Source organism: Notothenia rossii (assembly GCF_949606895.1).
Source record: "Notothenia rossii genome assembly, chromosome: 3".
Classification (NCBI taxonomy): domain Eukaryota; kingdom Metazoa; phylum Chordata; class Actinopteri; order Perciformes; family Nototheniidae; genus Notothenia; species Notothenia rossii.
The window spans coordinates 87,567,844-87,587,614 of NC_136901.1; the positions used below are offsets into that span (position 1 = coordinate 87,567,844).

At 40.9% G+C, this 19,771-nt stretch overlaps 1 protein-coding gene across 2 annotated transcripts in view; it reads left to right on the top strand.

Moving 5' to 3' along the window:
• The first annotated feature begins 1,317 nt into the window (after positions 1 to 1,317).
• tapt1a (transmembrane anterior posterior transformation 1a) overlaps positions 1,318 to 19,771 on the top strand; it is a 28,273-nt gene continuing 9,819 nt past the window's right edge. Inside the window, exons 1-11 of one of the 2 annotated variants that reach the window (XM_079667638.1) lie at positions 1,319 to 1,470; positions 2,492 to 2,524; positions 7,720 to 7,882; positions 8,273 to 8,408; positions 8,847 to 8,944; positions 10,435 to 10,504; positions 11,152 to 11,232; positions 15,946 to 16,055; positions 16,208 to 16,267; positions 16,402 to 16,470; positions 18,099 to 18,175. In XM_079667638.1, coding sequence (XP_079523764.1) covers positions 1,355 to 1,470; positions 2,492 to 2,524; positions 7,720 to 7,882; positions 8,273 to 8,408; positions 8,847 to 8,944; positions 10,435 to 10,504; positions 11,152 to 11,232; positions 15,946 to 16,055; positions 16,208 to 16,267; positions 16,402 to 16,470; positions 18,099 to 18,175 — 1,013 coding nt within the window. In that variant the 5' untranslated portion in view covers positions 1,319 to 1,354. Of the gene's footprint in view, positions 1,471 to 2,491; positions 2,525 to 7,719; positions 7,883 to 8,272; positions 8,409 to 8,846; positions 8,945 to 10,434; positions 10,505 to 11,151; positions 11,233 to 15,945; positions 16,056 to 16,207; positions 16,268 to 16,401; positions 16,471 to 18,098; positions 18,176 to 19,771 lie in introns of both variants that reach the window. The other variant, XM_079667639.1, reaches the window with a different exon arrangement.

Sequence of the window (19,771 nt, forward strand, 5' to 3'; positions counted from 1 at the left end):
CACTCACACAGAATCCACCAATAAGAGACTAACCCTCCCACCAAAACTTACATCAGTGCCTCCATGTTTTTCCAGTTAGAAGTAGGAGCAAGAAGACTTCAGCTGGCTTAGATTTACTCATTACTTTTGAAAATGACAAGGGAATGGCTGTATGTATGTGGGGAACTATGAAGGTATGTGTTTGCTGCTTAATTGGATTCAGGTGGTGGTTATTAACACTCTGCTGGCTTCTTCTCTGATGAACAAAGATGTGACAATCCTAAAAAACTTTTTCTTTCTCAGCTCGAACTCAGTTTCAGCTGTGAAGAAACGTGTGTATCCTCATCTCGTGACCCGCTCCATCAAAATCAGTCGGAAGTCGCAACGGCTCATTTAAAAAATAAACGTGTATTTGCGTAAAAAAAATGGTTCTGGTGTTTTGTTTGATTTAAAAAAAAAAAACGAAGTCTTGGCTTTCAGAATATGAAACTTTTATTTCCAAAATCACACAATAAATACATTTTTGAAGCTCGGAAAGGGAAGATGACACCTCTCACTCGCCACTTCTGCTGTTCCGTAGTGTTACTTCCCCTCCCTCCGGCTGACATTATGAATGTAAGGCGTATCGTGATCATAGATAACACAGCAGGGTCCGTGACAGTTTGTTTTCATCTGATTTCAAATAAATAATTCTGGCTTTCAGAATATTAAACTTGTTTCGGCAAATTCAGATGATAAATACAACTTTGAAGCTTGTGACGGCATAATTACAAGCGGAGAACGGAGTAACTTAACGTCACAGCAGGCATAACGACAGCCGGTGTTTCTCGTGAGTGTTTTCCCCGGGATACCAACACAATACACACAAACCAAAAACTCACACTCACACACACACACACACACACACACACAACACACACACACACACACACACACACACACACTCGCAAGCTTCCCCAAAACCATAATCCAAACAAAAATATTTTCCCTCCATACTACTTTGATCATTCTCTCCACTAATAATCAATCAGATCGATGATTCCTCAAAATGATGACTCTGTAACAGTCATTATATAATGTGGCATATTTTTGCTTAATATTTGGAGTAGAACAACAATCCTGATATCATTAGAAAGCTAGGAATCTCCTCTTGCCAACAGTGTATACAACTCAAAATGTGTCTTCGGGTCAATACGAGTGATTTCCATAGAGCAGGTCACAGATATTTCATTATATTCTTGTATTGCTGTTGTCCTTTTGACACTGGGGGAAAAAGGTGATGATGAGTCAATGTTTTTAAGACTGTTCCCCCCCGAGGCTATTCTCTTTTAATCTGGAGCTTTTTCTTTCTGCATATCGTTGTTTCACACAGCTGATGACATTTGGCTTCTTCCTGTGTGTGGACGCCTTCCTGTACGTGTTCACGCTGCTGCCCCTCAGGGTGCTGCTGGCCGTGCTGCGCCTCCTCACGTTGCCATGCTGTGGCTTCAGGTCAGACTCCAAACACACACTCTCCTCCCAGTAAACATACTGCAACCATTATACCTGCATACTCAAATAAACACATGTATTTGACATAAACATGCAAAGAATGTACGGTATGATGACGTACCAGAACACAAACGCATCTTAACGCTCAGAGGCGTAGGCTGCACTATTGCAGGTACACTGGTTATAATAAATGACTTGAGCTTTGTGAATATATTTGAAACTGAATTTAAAGCAAACAAAACTCCCAATAGCTGAGAGGTTATGGCGCATTACACATGGAAGCAAATACACATTGCTCTTTCCCTACATTTCCTTTCTGTCCCCTGTCACTGTCTTAAAGAAGCAGTAAGACCCCCCGTCTGTAAATGCAATCAGATTCCACATATGTTTGTTCAAATGGCTGATTGATATCTCACTTTGTTTGCCTCTAACAGTTTGCCACAACTATTAAATGTAATATTGCAAATATACCAATGAAATATGCTTATTAGTGTATCATTCATAATGATGTGACATTGAGATTTAAAAGCAGCAGCAGCAGTGGTGGAATGTAACTAAGTACCTTTTAACTTTAATTAAAAATGTCAGTTGCTTTTTGAAACAAACATTATTCATTGTTTTCTTACATGTATTTATCTACTTGAGTTATTCTTCACATCTAGATTATTAATACAAATATAAATCTACCCTCCCCAATAGTATAAGGCAATTACATAAGGCCATAACCAGCTGTAACATTTATATATATATGATTCTGAAATGGGCCATTCTGCATAATAAGACACTCGACCAGTTATGGGCTTCAATCCCTGAAACCAATATGTCTATTTCTATGCTAATAATTTAGTACTCTTACTTGATTTGACTTTGTAGTATTGATTCTTTTGTTCTCCCTTCCTGAAAAGCATTGTAGTAAAAATACAACGTCATATGTGACCCCCCCCCCCCACGATGGGCACTGCCTGTCCCCCTGCTCTCCTCACCCTTTGTCTTACTCTCCCCTGCCTTCCTCCCCCTGCAGGGCACGCACATGCCCCTACTGCAGAAGAAGCAGGTACGCTCCTAAAGCCTATCACGGCTTCATACATGTTTTCACCTTCATCATCCCCAGCCCTCCAAACCAGTTTCTCTTCATCTCCATTTTGTCTGTTATTATGCAGCTTGACTCCTCAAGTCCGCTGTGGAAGCCAGAGCCGCCATGTTGGTTCCTCATGAGTCTGTTTTTATTTTGGGAATCCTCCAGGGAAGGTTTGCTGAGAGTGCATGCTCATTCTCATCTCCACGCTGCCTCCTGTCAGTGATGCAGCTGCACATGAAACATCTCATCTGGAGCAGAATGGGGCTCTTCTGATTTGAATTCAGTTGTTGTTGATGAAGGGAAAACATATTCTCCTTCCCTGCACAGAACCCCCCCCGCTGCTCGGCAGGTTGCAGGCTTGCATCAGCAGCTGTTTTTTTTCCTGCTGCAGAGTCTTAATGCCTCATATCAGGCTAATACAGCATGAACGGCTCACAGTGATGGCTGCTTGGAATGCAGCACACATCTGACTGCTCTCATATAATGTTCATGTGTGTTATGGAGATAAAGCTTGTAGAAGAGAGAGAGAGAGTGAGGACTGCTTTTAGGGCTGCTCAGTTAAAGGTGGGGTAGGTAATTCACTTCAGAAACACTTTTTGTTATCTTCCATGGAATGCTCTTAACATACCGATAGCAATGAATATATGAAATGCTTTGACAATAAATACATAACAAAATATCATCTCTGGAAGCCGTGGCGCTGTAAAAAGCACGACCAATCAGCTGAGCCGGCCCGGCTAAAGTAACTGGATGGCCTACCTGCCTGTCAGCCTTCCATCTGTGCACAAACTTATCTCGTGCCCTCATTGGTCATGTGCGCGTTCGTGTGTGTTGGAGGAGGGGCTCTGTGAGGAAGTCTGAAGGAAGGGGCAGATTTTTCACTTTCAAATTCTAGCGCACTCGAGCTGGTTTCTCCGTTCTTACCTACCCTACCTTTAATCGTATTTTAATCGCAATTACGATTTTGACTTGCAACGATTAGGAAAACAACATAATCGAAATAGAACAAGTGTTTTTACATTTGTAATGTTGTTTATCGGTTATATAATTAACCTAACAACAATTTTGATGATGTATTCATTGTTTAAGTAATTGATCGCACAAAATGGGCCTCATGCATGAAGCAAATAAGAACAACTGTTCCTCTTATTTTTGTTTATATTTAAATTGTGGTGTTCTTCTGTTTGTAACCATTAATTAACTCATCAGTAAGTGAACATTTAGCGTTTCATTATTGAGTTGAATCTCTGATATTGGTGCCTCAGTGCATTTTATCTATGATCGGAACCTTTTTTTTTTAATCTTCTGAAGTGATTCTCTGACTTTAAGTTTAGCAGAAGTCCTACTTTAAACTAGTTTTGTTTTTCTATGTTTATCCTGAATCGTTTATATTCTGCCACCACATAATTTGTCGTAGCTCCCTTATTTATATATCTCTGGTTTATGGTTGTACATTGAGCACTGAACCACAAAACATGAACATTTCAATGGTTTAGTCATTATCCTGTACCATGCCTGTTTGCATGAATGTCTTCAGATGTGACCACTGGATGGCGCTGTAGCTTCAGGAAACCCCGTGAAAAATGTCAATATCATAAGACGCCACTCCTGATATTAGATGGTGCCGTTTAAATGGAATCGTTCCGTTGTCATGCGTGTAGATATGAGAGAAAATAATAAAGGTAAATGGACTTGACTACATGTAAATACACCTCATCAGTGTAACCTGGTAATAAATTAAGTGTATTCAATCGAAACCCTAATTATTCCTTGTTTACAAAGGAAATCGTTGTCTTTCATGCTTCGGACAAAAGGCCCAGATGTTCATCTCATGTCTTTCTCTCCACAGCTTTGTGCTCAGCTGCACACAATTCAGAAGACACTCTATTAAGCTCATTTACACGTCTTCCTAAACTCACGCCATTTCCTCCTCTCTCTCTCTCTCTCTCTCTTAGCTTGGATTTTGCTCCTAAAATAGTTCACATCTCGACACCCTTAAGCCCCCTTCTTCTCCCATCTAAAACTGATTAATTTCCTTTTTCGTGTTTAAAAAAAGTGTAAAGGGTTGAGGAGGAGGAGTAGCCCTGTTGTTGTAATGCAAGACAAACCAACAACTGTTTAAATTGATTACGGTAATAACAGCTGTTAGAGTAGCTCACTGACTGTTGTCCGCCCTGTGTTGTGCTCTAGGGAGTTAGTCAAGCATTAATCTGTGTTTATAGTCATTTAGTGAAGAATTTGTACCTAAAGAACAATGGTGGTTGTTTTGGGTTCTTAGCCATAGTCATTGAAAACCTACAATAGATAACAGTCAGCTTGTAGAAGCATTCAAAGCTAAGAAGCTAAGCAATGTTCTGATGTTGATGGTGCCAGCAGCAAAAGTTAGTTTAGCCACCCAAAACAGCCCTTTCTAACGGGGAGTAAAGCCGAAATCTATATTTCTTTCAAATCTGCCGGACAGACCAGCAACTCCTATCGTGTTAAATTACTTTTTGTCAATGGAGTCTGGAAGTTTTGAAGAGAGCTTAGATGGTTATAATGGCTTTAATTTCCTTTTGGGAAGTCTGTCGACTGGCAAGGTAAAGAGAAAATATTGTAAATAAAGCATATACTTGAAATGATATGGATTGTTTGGTACGTTTGTTCTGCTTCCTCACGTCAGAGCAGTATGCTGGATAGTGTCTTTTCTACTGTCTGTCTTTCCAAACTATGAGCGTGCCAACCACCGACAGCTACTGTGTGCTCTAAACCAACTGTGATTATCTAGAGAGAGAAATGATACTGTAGTCTTTGTGGTAATGTGGTAGAATAAACAGCCAACAGTGTTATTCTTCTGAATCCTGTTTAAACACCCATATCAGCAGATAGATGTTACCTCTCAGTTTGAAAACCATACTGTTTGTGAATACTGGATTATTGAGTTATGGTCAGTGTGAAGCCTTTTCTTCCCGCTGTACTCGATGTTTGTGGATGTAAAGTCCAGTCCCAGAGCTGACATGTAAAATATGCAGCATGTCTCAGAGTTAAGCTCTCTCTCCGGCTCCTCTCGTTATCCCTGTCAGTAAATAACCGCTCGTATGGATTTGTCAGCCCTCCTCTTAACATGCACTCAAGCTGCCACTGCCAGCCATTGCTATTAATAATGAAAGCTGCATATGTTTCAAAAACATTATTACCCGTTTTTCTTCCATTTACTTTGATCACCCTACACCATTTCTGTCCAAAATGGAAAATGTCCCTACAGAAAGATACGCAAATACATATGAGTCTTTGTCGGTGTGCTGTAGTCAGGTTGGCAGATCAACAAAGATATCATGTGTATAAAAGCAGAGCCACAGAAAAGGACATATGAAAAGGAGATAACTGTTATGAATGAGATAACATTTTGTATAAAGGAGATACTAACTTTAATATATCACATTGTGGCTTTTTTGTTATCGATAGTTGTAGCCCTTTCCTTTATTTGGAATATGTCATTTTGAACAGAAATGAATTTTAGAATCTGTATATCTCGACCTTCTGTTGTTGCAGTCGATTTTTATTTGGTCCAAATATGTGTGTGTGTGTGTGTTTGTCAGCATACCTGTATATTGCATCTGAAAAATCACACTTTTTATTGGTAACATTAGGTAATATGCATGTTAAAGATTACGCTACTTATGGATATACTGCATTAGGCGCCTTCACACCGGAGTACTTTCCCAGAAATAGTTCCGATAGTTCCTGGGATGTTGCGTTCACACAAAAAATATCATTTTTTTCGGGAACCTTTCACCCCCTTTTTACTCCCTGCTAGAGAGCAGGGACTTTCCTGGGGAGAAAAAGGTTCCAATTTCTGATTGGCTGGGCGAATTGCAAACCACGTGCCGTAAAACTCTGAAAAGTTGTTGTGAAGCCGCCATTTTATTTCCTCGCATTAGCATTAGCATTAGCATTAGCCCAGCGCACCAACAGGGAGAGACTAACTTATGGCAACACAAAATAAATCGTGGGATCGGTGGAGTGATGAGGAGGTGTCGGCGCTTCTGGCAATTTACCCGGGTCTTCGGGTGGCGATTTACTGCCACCCAAAGCCCCGGACTCCGGGGGGCTCCGGGACTTCGGGCGGCAGTATACGCCGTGAAGTTGTTTGCGTCCTGCCAGTAAACCCAAAGCCGAAGAAGAATTAAGCGACGTCAGCTGGTTCATTTCATGGATGTATAATAAGAACTGGATACAACGTGGGAGGCGGGGTTTCGTTCTTTCCTATGAGAGTTGCTCATTGGCGCATGAAGTCAAAATGGCCCAACGTCACAGATTACCCGTCATGCCTGGCTGTCAGAGCAGAAGAACCCGTATGTGCAGTCACAGAGCATGCGCCCCTTAAGCTCCGCCCCCCGAGCTCCCACTCTCGGCTCAGTAGAATAATTGTAGAATAAAATTAAAATAAATATACTACATTTTAGAACTTTAAGGACCGAATGATTCTAATAAGGGCTATAAAATAGTTCATACTGGGTAGTTTATTTAATAAAAAAAAAAATCCACCGATTTACAGATGTCTCTTTCCCCATGTTAGTCAATGGGAAAAAGTTGTTTTGGGCCAGGTGACGTCATGGAATGATACGGAAATTGCAGTACCGCCGTTTGGACACAACGAATATTGGCATAGAGTCCGGTGCATTTCCTGGGGGTTTGCTTCATTTGTGTAATCCTCCCTCAGGGACTTAATCCGCTGTGAACGCGATCTACTAGATAGTTCCGGGGAAATAAAAGTTCCTGGAACTATTCCTGGGAAAAGTACTTGGTGTGAAAGCGCCTATTAACAGCATGTAGTATGTGTTCAAGTACGGACATGTTTTTCCAGAAGCTTGGTTTAACGTGTTTCTATAATCAATACAGCAACTGTACGTTTATAAGTTGTGTGTGTGTGTGTGTGTGTGTGTGTGTGTGTGTGTGTGTGTGTGTGTGTGTGTGTGTGTGTGTGTGTGTGTGTGTGTGTGTGTGTGTGTGTGTGTGTGTGTGTGTGTGTGTGTGTGTGTGTGTGTGTGTGTGTGTGTGTGTGTGTGTGTGTGTGTGTGTGTGTGTGTGTGTGTGTGTGTGTGTGTGTGTGTGTGTGTGTGTGTGTGTGTGTGTGTGTGTGTGTGTGTGTGTGTGTGTGTGTGTGTGTGTGTGTGTGTGTATGTGTTCAGTGGGTCTCGGCTGCTGCAGCCAGCGCAGGTGTGTGACGTGCTGAAGGGTCTGATCATGGTGCTGTGCTTCTCCATGATGCATTATGTGGATTACTCCATGATGTACCACCTGATCAGAGGACAGTCCGTCATCAAACTGTACATCATCTACAACATGCTGGAGGTACGGCACTCTTCATACACTCACGTCTCGTGTTTGGTGCTGAATTAACAGCTTGCATTCTTAAACATGGGTGGATCCAACCTTCAAGTACAATTCTGAATTACTAGGAAATCATTGATTTAGCAATAAACGTCAGACTGTTTGTTTGGTTTAGTTTGAATCTACTTTGATTTGATATAATGTCAGATTTGTTGTTGTGAACAGTCATTTGGCTCAGCTTGATAAGACCTATAATAAACGGCATACAATGTAAATAAGGTGTGATCTTATCTAATAAGAACATAAGATCCAAAAACCTTGAAAACATAGTAAGACGTATTCCAGTAGGTTGAAGTAAGTGAGTCAAACATATTGTTGTCATTATTAATAATATGTTGTTTTTTCTGTAAGGTGGCTGACCGCCTCTTCTCGTCCTTCGGTCAAGACATCCTGGACGCTCTCTACTGGACGGCCACAGAACCCAAAGAGCGGAAGAGAGACAGTATAGGAGTCATTCCTCACTTCTTCATGGCCGTCTTTTATGTCTGTATCCTTCTTGTTCAACAGAAAGATGAATGTACATTTTTCATTTGCGATTGATATTTGACGTCTTTCCTCAGTGTTTATATTTGACAAATGACATGTAGCCACAGTGTCATGAAATGCTTCTAACTCCTTTCTTTGTGAGCTAAGTGACCACTAAAAAGATCAATGAAGCCTGCATCACTTGCTTGACGGACACCATTTGTTCTTATATTATTTCTGCTGGATTGCCTTCCTGCTGAGATAATCAAGACAAACAGACATGTATACATTTTGTATATGGGTCTTGCTGGCAGGATACGTCAAAGGAAACTTGTAGTTATTTGTATTATGTGTTCTGTCTAACTACTAAGAAGCATACATCTAATTACATTTGAATGCAGTGTTGTTCAGTGCTGAATGTTTGTTAAATCAGTTGTTTTCCTGAGCTGCTGTTCTTCAGTTCTGCATGCCATCCTCATCATGGTCCAAGCCTCCACCCTCAACGTCGCCTTCAACTCCCACAACAAGTCCCTGCTCACCATCATGATGTCCAACAACGTCAGTACACACACACACACACACACACACACACACACACACACACACACACACACACACACACACACACACACACACACACACACACACACACACACACACACACACACACACGTAATTACACAATTAATGTGCAACAATCTGCCTGATTGTTTAACCTCTTAAGCCCCGAGCCTATTTTTCAGGTCTCAGGCTCGAAAATGACATTCCCAGAACAAATGACTATATCTTCACTTCTAAAAGGGGTCAATTAATAAAAACATTTCTCAAAGCAATGATAAACCTGTGAGTTGGATGTAGAAGAGTCAGAATCAATGTTGATTTTTTTTTTTTTTTAAAGTAAATTCAGATTGAACATAGTAAAAAAAAGTAAATTATAGTTTCCATCCAAAGAAACCCATTACTTATAGTGAAAACCACCCTTGAATGATGGGAGAGTAGACTAAAAGCTTTAGGAATCCAAACTGTAACATATAAGTACCCTGTATCAAGATTGATGCAAAACAAGTGACATTTGACCTTTTTAGAGAGGTTTAGCAAAGAAAAAACACTTCTGGGGTCATTTGGGTGCATTTTCCACCTCTTTGGAACCCATCGGTCGATTTTGATGATTGACACCTGTTTTGAACCGTTGGAGCCAATATAATCGAGGGGAAGTTCCTAAATCTATCTAAACATTACCCATTGGTGAATGAGAGTGATGCGCAGCCAGCATGCCCAAAACCGGAAGCTCTAATACACTCTATATGAAAACTCTGTCAATGGACATAAATGTTATGATGGATTATCAGTAATCATTTCAAAGTGACAGAGACATTGGATTAACCTTCAGCAGCATTTATATGCATTTGAATGCCATTGAACACAACTTTTGATCAGAAAAACAGCAAAGGTAAGACGTATTTGCCGTTTTGGCCACGTAAAGTGAAGTTGTGTGTTGTCTCTGTTGGCTTTCGCTGCCCTGAGTTTTGGAATCTCAGCTTTCATATGATATCTTGTTTGTGAAGATCCGATGAAGTATAAACTATTTCTACCGTGAGTTATGTGCTAAGTGGGTTAGCACTCTTTCGCTTAGTGCTAATTCAGACGCTTGGCGTTAGAGTTGTGTTTTTGTTTCGGTCAAAATTCTTCATCGTCTGTTAGCTGAGTTTCTTCCCGTTAAGTGGGTATGACACATTAATAGGTTGTTAAATGTTAAGAAGCCCTGAGACACAGTTTCGTGAACATTTCAACAGGGTGTCCGCGGGGGCTATGGGGCTTAACAGGTTAAGCAGATAAACTTTTGCAACAAAATATAAGCGGACGACATGCTACATTTAACTTAAATAATATGTATGCAGATGTTTCGTAGAAAAATTCAGCTTTGCCCACTGGAGATGAAACGTTTAATTCAGCTGCAACATGACAATGGGGTCTGTTTGTATATTCTGGATCCTAAATACTGCTAACTGTATTCCTTTCTTTGTTCTTTGTGTTTTTCTTTATGACAGTTTGTGGAAATCAAAGGAAGTGTGTTCAAGAAATTTGAGAAGAACAACTTGTTCCAAATGTCTAACAGTGGTAAGATATTCAATGCATATTCGAAGCATCAAACTGAAAGCAAAACATATTAAAATGACAAGTGCCTTGATATAACAACAATGTTACTTGCATACAATGTATCTACAGATTTAGCTCTGATATTATTCGCACGACACAGAGATGTTGACTGTGTTGTGCGTTTCTCTTTTCATTCCCTAAGGCAGAATGTGTTTTTTTTTTATTTGTTGCTCTTATTATATTTTAATGACAGCAGAAGACGAGGAGCCTTAATCAGCTGCCATTTACCTCTCACTGTTCTCTCACATCATTCCTGAGTATGGAGCCAAGCGTGGTCATAATTAGCATATATAATGGCATGCTACATTTCTGCAGCTCAGTCTTTAAATTGTTCTACACTGACGTTTGAAACATGTACTGTGATCACTCTGAAAGCCTTGTGACTGTGATGCTGCTGTAACGTATGAACAGAGACCTTTCTCAAAGCACCTCGCACGTAGAACTGACAGATCTAATTTTAAAACCTCTTTTCACACCTCACTTAACACCACCCGCTGGAACGCATATCTAAAGTATGAGGATACCTAATACGAACCAATGCAACACTCTTGATTTCTGTCTTAAATGGTGGTGCCTCTTTAACCACATGTCTTTACTTTGTCCTGCAGATATAAAGGAGCGGTTCACCAGCTACGTCCTCCTGCTCATCGTCTGTCTCAGGAACATGGAGCAGTTTGCATGGAACCCAGGTAATCATCTGCTCTTCCCCAAACTGCAGTTTTTTGTTTCCCAAGATTATTTTTTAATGCATTTTAAACAAGGGAACTAAATATCGGTTAATTGACAATTCTGTGAAAGCAGAGCACAACATGTAATCTTTTTCCAATCATCCCACTCCCTGCTAGCCCCGACTTCAGGCAAAAATCTCCATAAATTAAAGGATTCTTTGTCCTTTGAATATTACAGGAAGTTGCTGAAAGTCAGGTTTTATATTTACTGGGTTCCCGCGGGGTCTTAAAAGGTCTTAAATATAATCAAAAAAAATAGAAAGGTCTTAAATATGATTTAGAAGGTCTTAAAAATGATGGGATTTGAAAGGTACTTCTGTGTGGCGATCGCGTCTAAATGTGTTTTGGGGGAAATGTCCGGGCTGCAAAGTAACCAGTACGGTAATAGCCTTTCAGTTCACCCCAACAATTTGTATTGAAATAAATCAACATGGAACCAGTAATCACTAACTTTGTTTCCCCCGGCCCCTTATCGGAGAACACCCAGCTAGTAACCTAGCAACCAAGCTTCAGCTAGCGGCAGTCAGAGGCCGTGGGTGTTTCTCAATCTCGAGTAAAGCTGCTCCAGAGCCACTATTTCAAGCACACTACGTCATTGAGTGCCGCCGAAGTACTGTTCCAATGTCCAGCATACTTGGAATTCTACCGAGCCCGGCGTACTTCGTTTGGAGACATTTCGAGGCTGCACATGTGTAGACTGTGCTTTGCACACGGACCAATTTCCCCAAATCTATGGTGGAAAATGTAAGGCAGGGGCCTCTCATATGACGCAACACCTGCACACTTGCTCGCCTGTTCCACTCTTCGTTTTCCGAATGCCAGGAAGTATTCTTGCCTCGCTTCTGAAGCAAGACGCTCGGAAGACATGTGCTACCAAGCAAGCATATACCCCATTTCTCAATGTCGAGTAAACCTGCTCCAGAGCCACTATTTCAAGTATACTACGTCATTGATGGGCGCCGAAGGACTGTTTAAATGCATGTTAAATGCCCAGCATTCGGCGCCACTCGATGACGTAGTATACTTGAAATAGTGGCTCTGCAGCAGGTATACTCGACATTGAGAAACGGCCAGAAACTCAGGTATCTTCGAATCTACTTACAAATAAATATGCCGGGGAAGTGTAAGTTCAACCGTATTTGATTGGAAAACAGTGAATGTTGTGCTTGGTTGAAACCAGTGGAGGGGAGCGTGTTTGAAGCCCGCTGCACCTTTTGCAAACAAAATTAGTGTTTGTTTTGCGAATGTAGCGTTAGCTCCTGCAACAACATCGGGGAGGACCTCCGGGCGACGTGTGGGTCTACGTCAACCCTAAAAGCGGTAGGTGCTGTGGACGCTAAACACCAATCATACAACAGCAACGATGGAAGATTGTAGCCATGGCAGCAGAGCTCTGAATATAGCTCTTGTCACTCTCACACACACACACACACACACACACACACACACACACACACACACACACACACACACACACACACACACACACACACACACACACACACACACACAGTTCTGTGTACTGTTATGTTCAGTCATTGTTCTTATGTTGAACATGAATACATTTACTGTGTAAGTAATTATGGGATGTATTTCTTCTTTCATAGCCATTTTCCTTCATACTTTCTTGTCGTGAAATATGTCTTAAATCCTATTCAAAGTGGTCTTAAAAAGGTCTTAAAAAGGTCTTACATTTGAGTTGGTGAAGCCTGCAGGAACCCTGTATTTATAAAAGAGAGAAAGGAAATATGACTAAATAAACAAAAGAAAGGGAGATAAGAAAATCATCTCAAAGACAAAAAGCAAGCATGGAAACAAGTCGATGATTCTTAAAAACTCCCACACCATTTTTATTTATTTTTATGAGTTACTGAGTAGCGTATATTTGCAAGGTTTAGATTGAACATGATGTCCCTCCGCCCTTGAGTGTGGATGGTCAGATCGACATCTCTACATCAACACCTTGAGACAGGCGAATGACAGTATGGCATTTGTTTGCATGCAGTCAGAAGAAATGTCTTCCCCTCCAACAGTGCCAAACAGATTGTGTTTAAGGTCAGATTGAAAGATTAGTGATAAAGTCCCTAATATATGTTTTCCCGGCTAGATCATGTCCAGTTCATGTGGAAAACAGGAATCTCCCCCTCTTATTGATTTGACCCACCAGGGATTCACATCTACATATTACATTGATTGGCTTTAACAAACGCATAGAGCAGCGGTTCCCAACCTTTTTCAACTCAGGGCCCTCTTAAGAATCAATGTTTTTTTCGCGGCCCACATTCAACCATAAACAATACGGAGGCTAAATAAAGTTCTGATTGGTCGATTAAGAACATGTGAACGTTGTTAATCCAGTAGAACAGACCGTTGCTAAGGACAGAAATGACCGTTGCTAAGGACTGTAATGACCGTTGCTAAGGACTGTAATGACCGTTGCTAAGGAGGAGAAAGAAAGAGAAAGAAAAAGGGTTAACAAAAAAAAAATCTTAATAATGAAATGTTTCCACACAAATGATATTGTTTTGCAAATTATTTGGCATCAAATATTGAATTTACATTTACACCCTTTAATATTTTATTTGGGCTTTTAGATGAAGACCGCACAAAGTTAATAAATACAACTATTCCTCTGGCTAAAATACATATTTTTAAAAGTCAATCAAGGAGTAATCTTAATTTAAGGTGTTTGAAGAGTAGATTAAAAATACAATTTATTTTGAAAAAAATTATTGAAATTATTTGGCGGCCCACTTGCAATGCCTTCGCAGACCACTGGTTGGGAACCACTGTCATAGAGGAGTGCTGAATTAACCAGCGTCCGACTGCAGTTTGATTTGTTCACAATATACAATATAGTTAATGCAAACAAACAGCATGTTCACTATAGTTTGTGTATTTCAAAAGCTGATTTTTCTGTGTATTTTCAAAGTTATATTTCCAGTACAAAAGGTCAGAGCTTGTCATGATAAAGAAGACAGAAAAAAAGGCTGAGCATCCATTTTCCTGCCGTTTTGATTTGATTTGACCCACTGCAACACCGTGGGGATCTTTCCCATCCCAAACAAACAGTTTATGAGACAGAGCTGAGTGAAGGATGAGAGCTGGGAGTTTCTGTGTGACAGCCATCTGAAAACACTCCTGTCAGTCTCACACACACAGATACACACTCACACGAACACACACACACACACGCAGATACACACACACACACACACACACACACACACACACACACACACACACACACACACACACACACACACATGTCACTGTCACTGGCAGACATGGCCTGTCAGCTGGAATCATAACACTGATGCTAATACTAGCGAGCTGCAGCTTTCTGTTGCTAATGAGGTATACAAGTCCCAGTAATTCACTTGTCCACGGTGCATTAGTGGGGGCTGCTCTTCTTTGTTTACATCACACACAACCAAAGCACCTGCTCTCAACTAATCACTCACTGAACACTTTTAAATCAAATGAGAGCCAAAGCCGTTTTGCTCATTCATTATTTAGGAATTGTATACAAGAATGGAAACCTGTAGTTAAATGTTAGTTAATCCCAGCTTGTTAGTTTGAGACCACTTTGTTATACACTGTATCGTGCCGACTGCATAGCATTTGAAAATGAGTGAATTTAATTGTGTGATTAATTAAATTCCTTAAAGCTGCACAAATCAAAGTAATGTTGTCGGTTCAAATTACTTTAAGTAGTGGCAATTGTCAACTTATATTACAGTTGCCTTCAGCTCTATGAAGCATTTTGGTGACTTTTAGATTTACATTTTTGTTTCTGATTCAGTCTTACAGATTATGTGTTCCTCACAAGTTGGTGGGAAAAAAACTGATCTAAACCAGTGAATTATGGTTTGTCAGGTGGACTTATACATGTAAATAAAATAAATGAATGCTATGTTGTAATCGAATTGTATCATATCCAAGCATAAATATAAACATTTTGTCATAAGCAAACATCCATGCAAAATGATACAATTAAAAATAACATGACATTTCAACAGATTTATTTATTATTTAAGTAGAACAGAACAAGTTTTAATTATTTTATTGAACAATCATTTTTTTCCTTGAAGAACAAAAACATCAATGTTGAGTTAAATATTACTCATTCAAAAATGAACAAAAAAAGGGGTGTGGTCTCAATAGCCATGCAGTAAGCAGTGTGCTATGTGCATGTGATGGAGGAATGGCATGGATATTCAAGTGTACTTGAATGGCGTCTGTTTGTTTTAGTCGGATAGATTATGCTAAAATAACTTTCCCCAACTATATTTAAGTTCCCTATGAATTTCAATTTGGAAAATTCCCGTTTATTCCCATGGAAAGTTTCCATCTTTGAAAATTCCCGGAATTTTTTAACCCTAGTTAGGATTTTATAAACTGACAGTATGCAGGCATTGTTTGTTTTTTGGCTCTGTCCTCTGCCTCTTCAACTCTTTCAACTCTTCTTTATCAAACTTGCTGATACTAGCATCATCACATATCTAATCTGAGATCAGAATATGTCAGGAGTGAGCAGTGAACACAAAGTTAACTGGGTGCACCTGGACTCTGGTATGGGTCAAATGGATTCAACATAAAGAGCAGGATTGCACTCTCTCATGTATTATATTTATAAAAGATTTACAAATAACTCAGAGTTTGTTCCCTCAGACCACCTGTGGGTGTTGTTCCCCGATGTCTTCATGGTCGTCACCTCTGAGGTTGCAGTGGACATCATTAAACACGCGTTCATCACCAAGTTCAACGACATCACAGCCGATGTAAGGACTGAACCGGATCATTATCTCTATAACAGTCTTAATCACTAACCAAGGACTTGTCACACACAGTACATTATTTATCCTAGTACAGCATGTGTATATGATGTATCATTACCCAGTATGCTTCCATAGTTGCTCTCCTCTCTTCCCAGGTGTATAGTGAATACAGAGCCAGTTTGGCCTTCGATCTCGTCAGCAGTCGGCAGAAGAATGTAAGCAGCCGTCTCATTATTCTTACATAAACAGCAGTGAGCCCACGCAGCTGATAAATGCAGTTTTGTGGAGTGCTGTAACCCCCCAGACTGTATATATAAAGGCTGTAACGCTTCTCTCCGTCTCTCTGCAGGCTTGTACAGACTACAGTGACTCAGTGGCCCGCAGGATGGGCTTCATCCCTCTGCCGCTGGCTGTCCTGGTGAGAGAAAGCACTCAGACACTTAATACCAGAAGAGAGTGGTCATTTTTACTATGCTTACTCCTTGCGACCACACTACTCTAGCATTTTTCAAAACCTAAAACTAAGACTTGAAAATACCTTTTTAGTTTGAAATCTCTGGGATTTGGAAACGGATACTTTAAAAAAAAAAAACACACATACATAAGGCGCTTTCACACCGGAGTACTTTTCCCTTTTAGTTCCGATAGTTCCTGGGATTTTGCGTTCACACCAAAAAGAGAACCTAGTTTCCCCCCCTTTTCAGTCCCTGCTAGAGAGCAGGTACTTTCCTGGGGAGAAAAAAGTTCAAATTTCTGATTGTTTTGTCGAATTGCAAACCACGCTCCACAAAACTCTGAAAAGTTTTATGAAGCCGCCATTTTATTTGCTGGCATTAGCATTATTAGCATTAGCCCAGCGCACCAACGGAGAGAGACTATCTTATGGCAACACAAAAAAAAATGTGGGAGCGGTGGAGTGATGAGGAGGTGTCGGCGTTCTGGCGATTTACTCGGGAGCTGCTGGGAGTCCCAGCAGCTTCTACTGAAGTCAGTCCCCAACTCCGGGGACCCCCGACCGGGGACTTCGGGCGGCAGTATACGCCGTGAAGTTGTTTGCGGCCTGCCAGTAAACCCAAAGCAGAAGAAGAAGAAGTGACGTCAGCGGCTTCATTTGCGTAATCTTCCCTCAGGGACTTATTCCGGTGTGAACGCAATCTGCTCTTAGTCCCATGGGGGTACTAAGTGCTGGGAACTAAGTCCTGGGAGCTAAGTACGGCAAAGTACTTGGTGTGAAAGCGGCTATAGACATCCAGGGCTGTTTTCTGATTCGTTCCCATCGGTCACAAAACGTTCTCCCTTGATTCGTTACGATATCACATATCACATTTCCCAGAAGCAAACAACACTTTGCTAACAACTGTTTTGCATTTAAATTCCATGTTATCATGCTACTACTGGTTATATGTGCACATGTCCAGTTGTGTTATCTGCGTCCTGTTTACACTGGCACACACATATACGTGAATATTAAACACTTGTGTCCAAGGACATCATTTTCATATCAGAGTATTTCAAATAAAAACCTACTGTACTGCCACAAATGGGGCGAAGCCTGCGAGCTAGTTCAGGCAGTCAACTCGAGCACCAATCATACATTAACACGTGACGCACCTCGTCCCTCTTACAACCAACCAATCACATTCTCCTAAACATGCCGCTCTATTTAAGCTGCCAGGTCTGCCTGCCTCTGCCTCGCTATGCTGCCACTGCTGTGTTCACTTGCTATTGCTGCGTTCATGTTCCTGCTGCTGTGTGTCATGTAGCTGCTGCTCGCCTGCCCCCCCACCATCCCAGCTTCCACCTGTAGGCTCAGGGGATAGTTATCTAATCATCACTCCATGTTCTTTGTACATCTGTGGAGGGATGAGGCCCGAGCCTAGACGCCAAACTCAAACTATATGCTGCTTCTAATAAACATATTAAGAAACACGTGAGTTGTTTGAGTGAACTCGACAGCAGCTTCCTGATGGCCCTAATCTTTTTGCAATGTACTTTGTTTTTCCCCGTCACATTGTCCGTTAATTCTTCTTTTGAATGTTTTGACAGCTCATCCGAGTGGTGATGAGTTCGGTGAAGGTGCAGGGAGCTCTGTCGTACACGTGTGTGTTCCTCTGCTATCTCGGGTAAGTCTATTAACATTATACTGTTGAATTATAACATGCTTGTATTGCATCTGAAATTGAAGAAGCCCTCGTGAGCATTTAAGCCTTGTGTATATTGCTACACTGAGTAGGACATTTCATTTTTCATATGCTGCATGCATTTTAATCTGACAGTGAACATGTAGCTCAGGAGGCGCTACAAAGGCTGAGAATGTTTTTGGTTTTCTGTTGTCATCCCCTCCCTCTTCCACAAATAAAAGTAGATTTATGCATGTTTTGTTAACTCTAGCTTGTTAAACATGCGCAGAGACTGTTCTGTGCAGGATACAGACGTGCTCACAGAGTCGCAGTGACACATGCAGGCTCAGTTATAAACACACAGTTACATAAGTATTAACACTGCGCCCTCATGTCCTCTCTCTGATTGCCTCGCTCACTCTCGTTTGCCGGATCCCATCGGGCCCGTACCATTGAAGAGTTTCCCTCAGGGGGAAGAATACATTGTTGTCATCTCCAGTGCCATCTCTGGCCTTCCCCCCCCCCCCACCCCCTGATTTAAAAATAACTCAGCATCACAGCGCTGAGCCTTGGCAGAGCCTCAGCCTCTCTGACTCGCTCCCACTCTGAAACACTCTGTCACAGCGAGCGGTGCTCCACAGACCCAAATGTGTCCGTCTCAGAGTCCCGGGTCAGAGGTTGGGCCTCATAGCAAAACTAAGAAACACAGAAAGGATGGTGCACTTCAACATCCGGGTGTCAGAGGGGAAATGTGAGCAGCGGCGATCGAAGCCAGACGGTAGAGGAGATGAATTTAAACTGAAGTGGCTCAAAAACACTCTGAGTAACTGGAGGGAGGCTGCTCCGTTACAACTAAAATCATACTGCTGGGTTTTTTGTGTATTTTCTAGGGCTGTACCCGAATATTTGTTCGTTGGAGTACTATTCGGGTTTCAATTTCGTTATTCGTTTTTTCTTTTAGTTTAAATTGAATTTATTGAAATCTCCAATATCAACGTAAGAGCTTGTGCTAACACTTAACCATAAACTTTATTGTTTACTTTCTCCGTCTTTATATGTAGATATGACTTTTCTCCGTTAATCTCCGTCACATTGTTTCCATAGCAACCACAACTTCCTGTCAACAGCGCTAACTCTCCTTCAAAATAAAAGCATGTCCATACAAAATAGGAAGCCAAGCCAAATTACACTTAAGACATTATACAACTGCAACGAAAGTAACAAGCACAATATCCTTTTCAATTTCAAAGAACACTAATTGGTTTATATACGCGGCTCCCCGTGCAGGTCGAATATTCTCTGCTGATTACTACCGAATATCCGGAGCCCGAAAAATGGTATTCGGGACAGCCCTAGTATTTTCATTCAAATGTGCCAAAATTCAGAGCTTGGTGCTAATCCATCAACCAAATTAGCAGAAGCTCAAACTGCTAAACAAAAGCAGACTAATGTAAAAAAGTTTTTCACACTATTCTGTAATTAATTAATTCCACCAATCATAACTGCTATCAAAAAATAGACAGAAATACATGTAAGCTTCATGGATTCAAAGGCTTTATTGTCATGGAAAAATAGTTATAGCGTAATTGTTGGAAATAT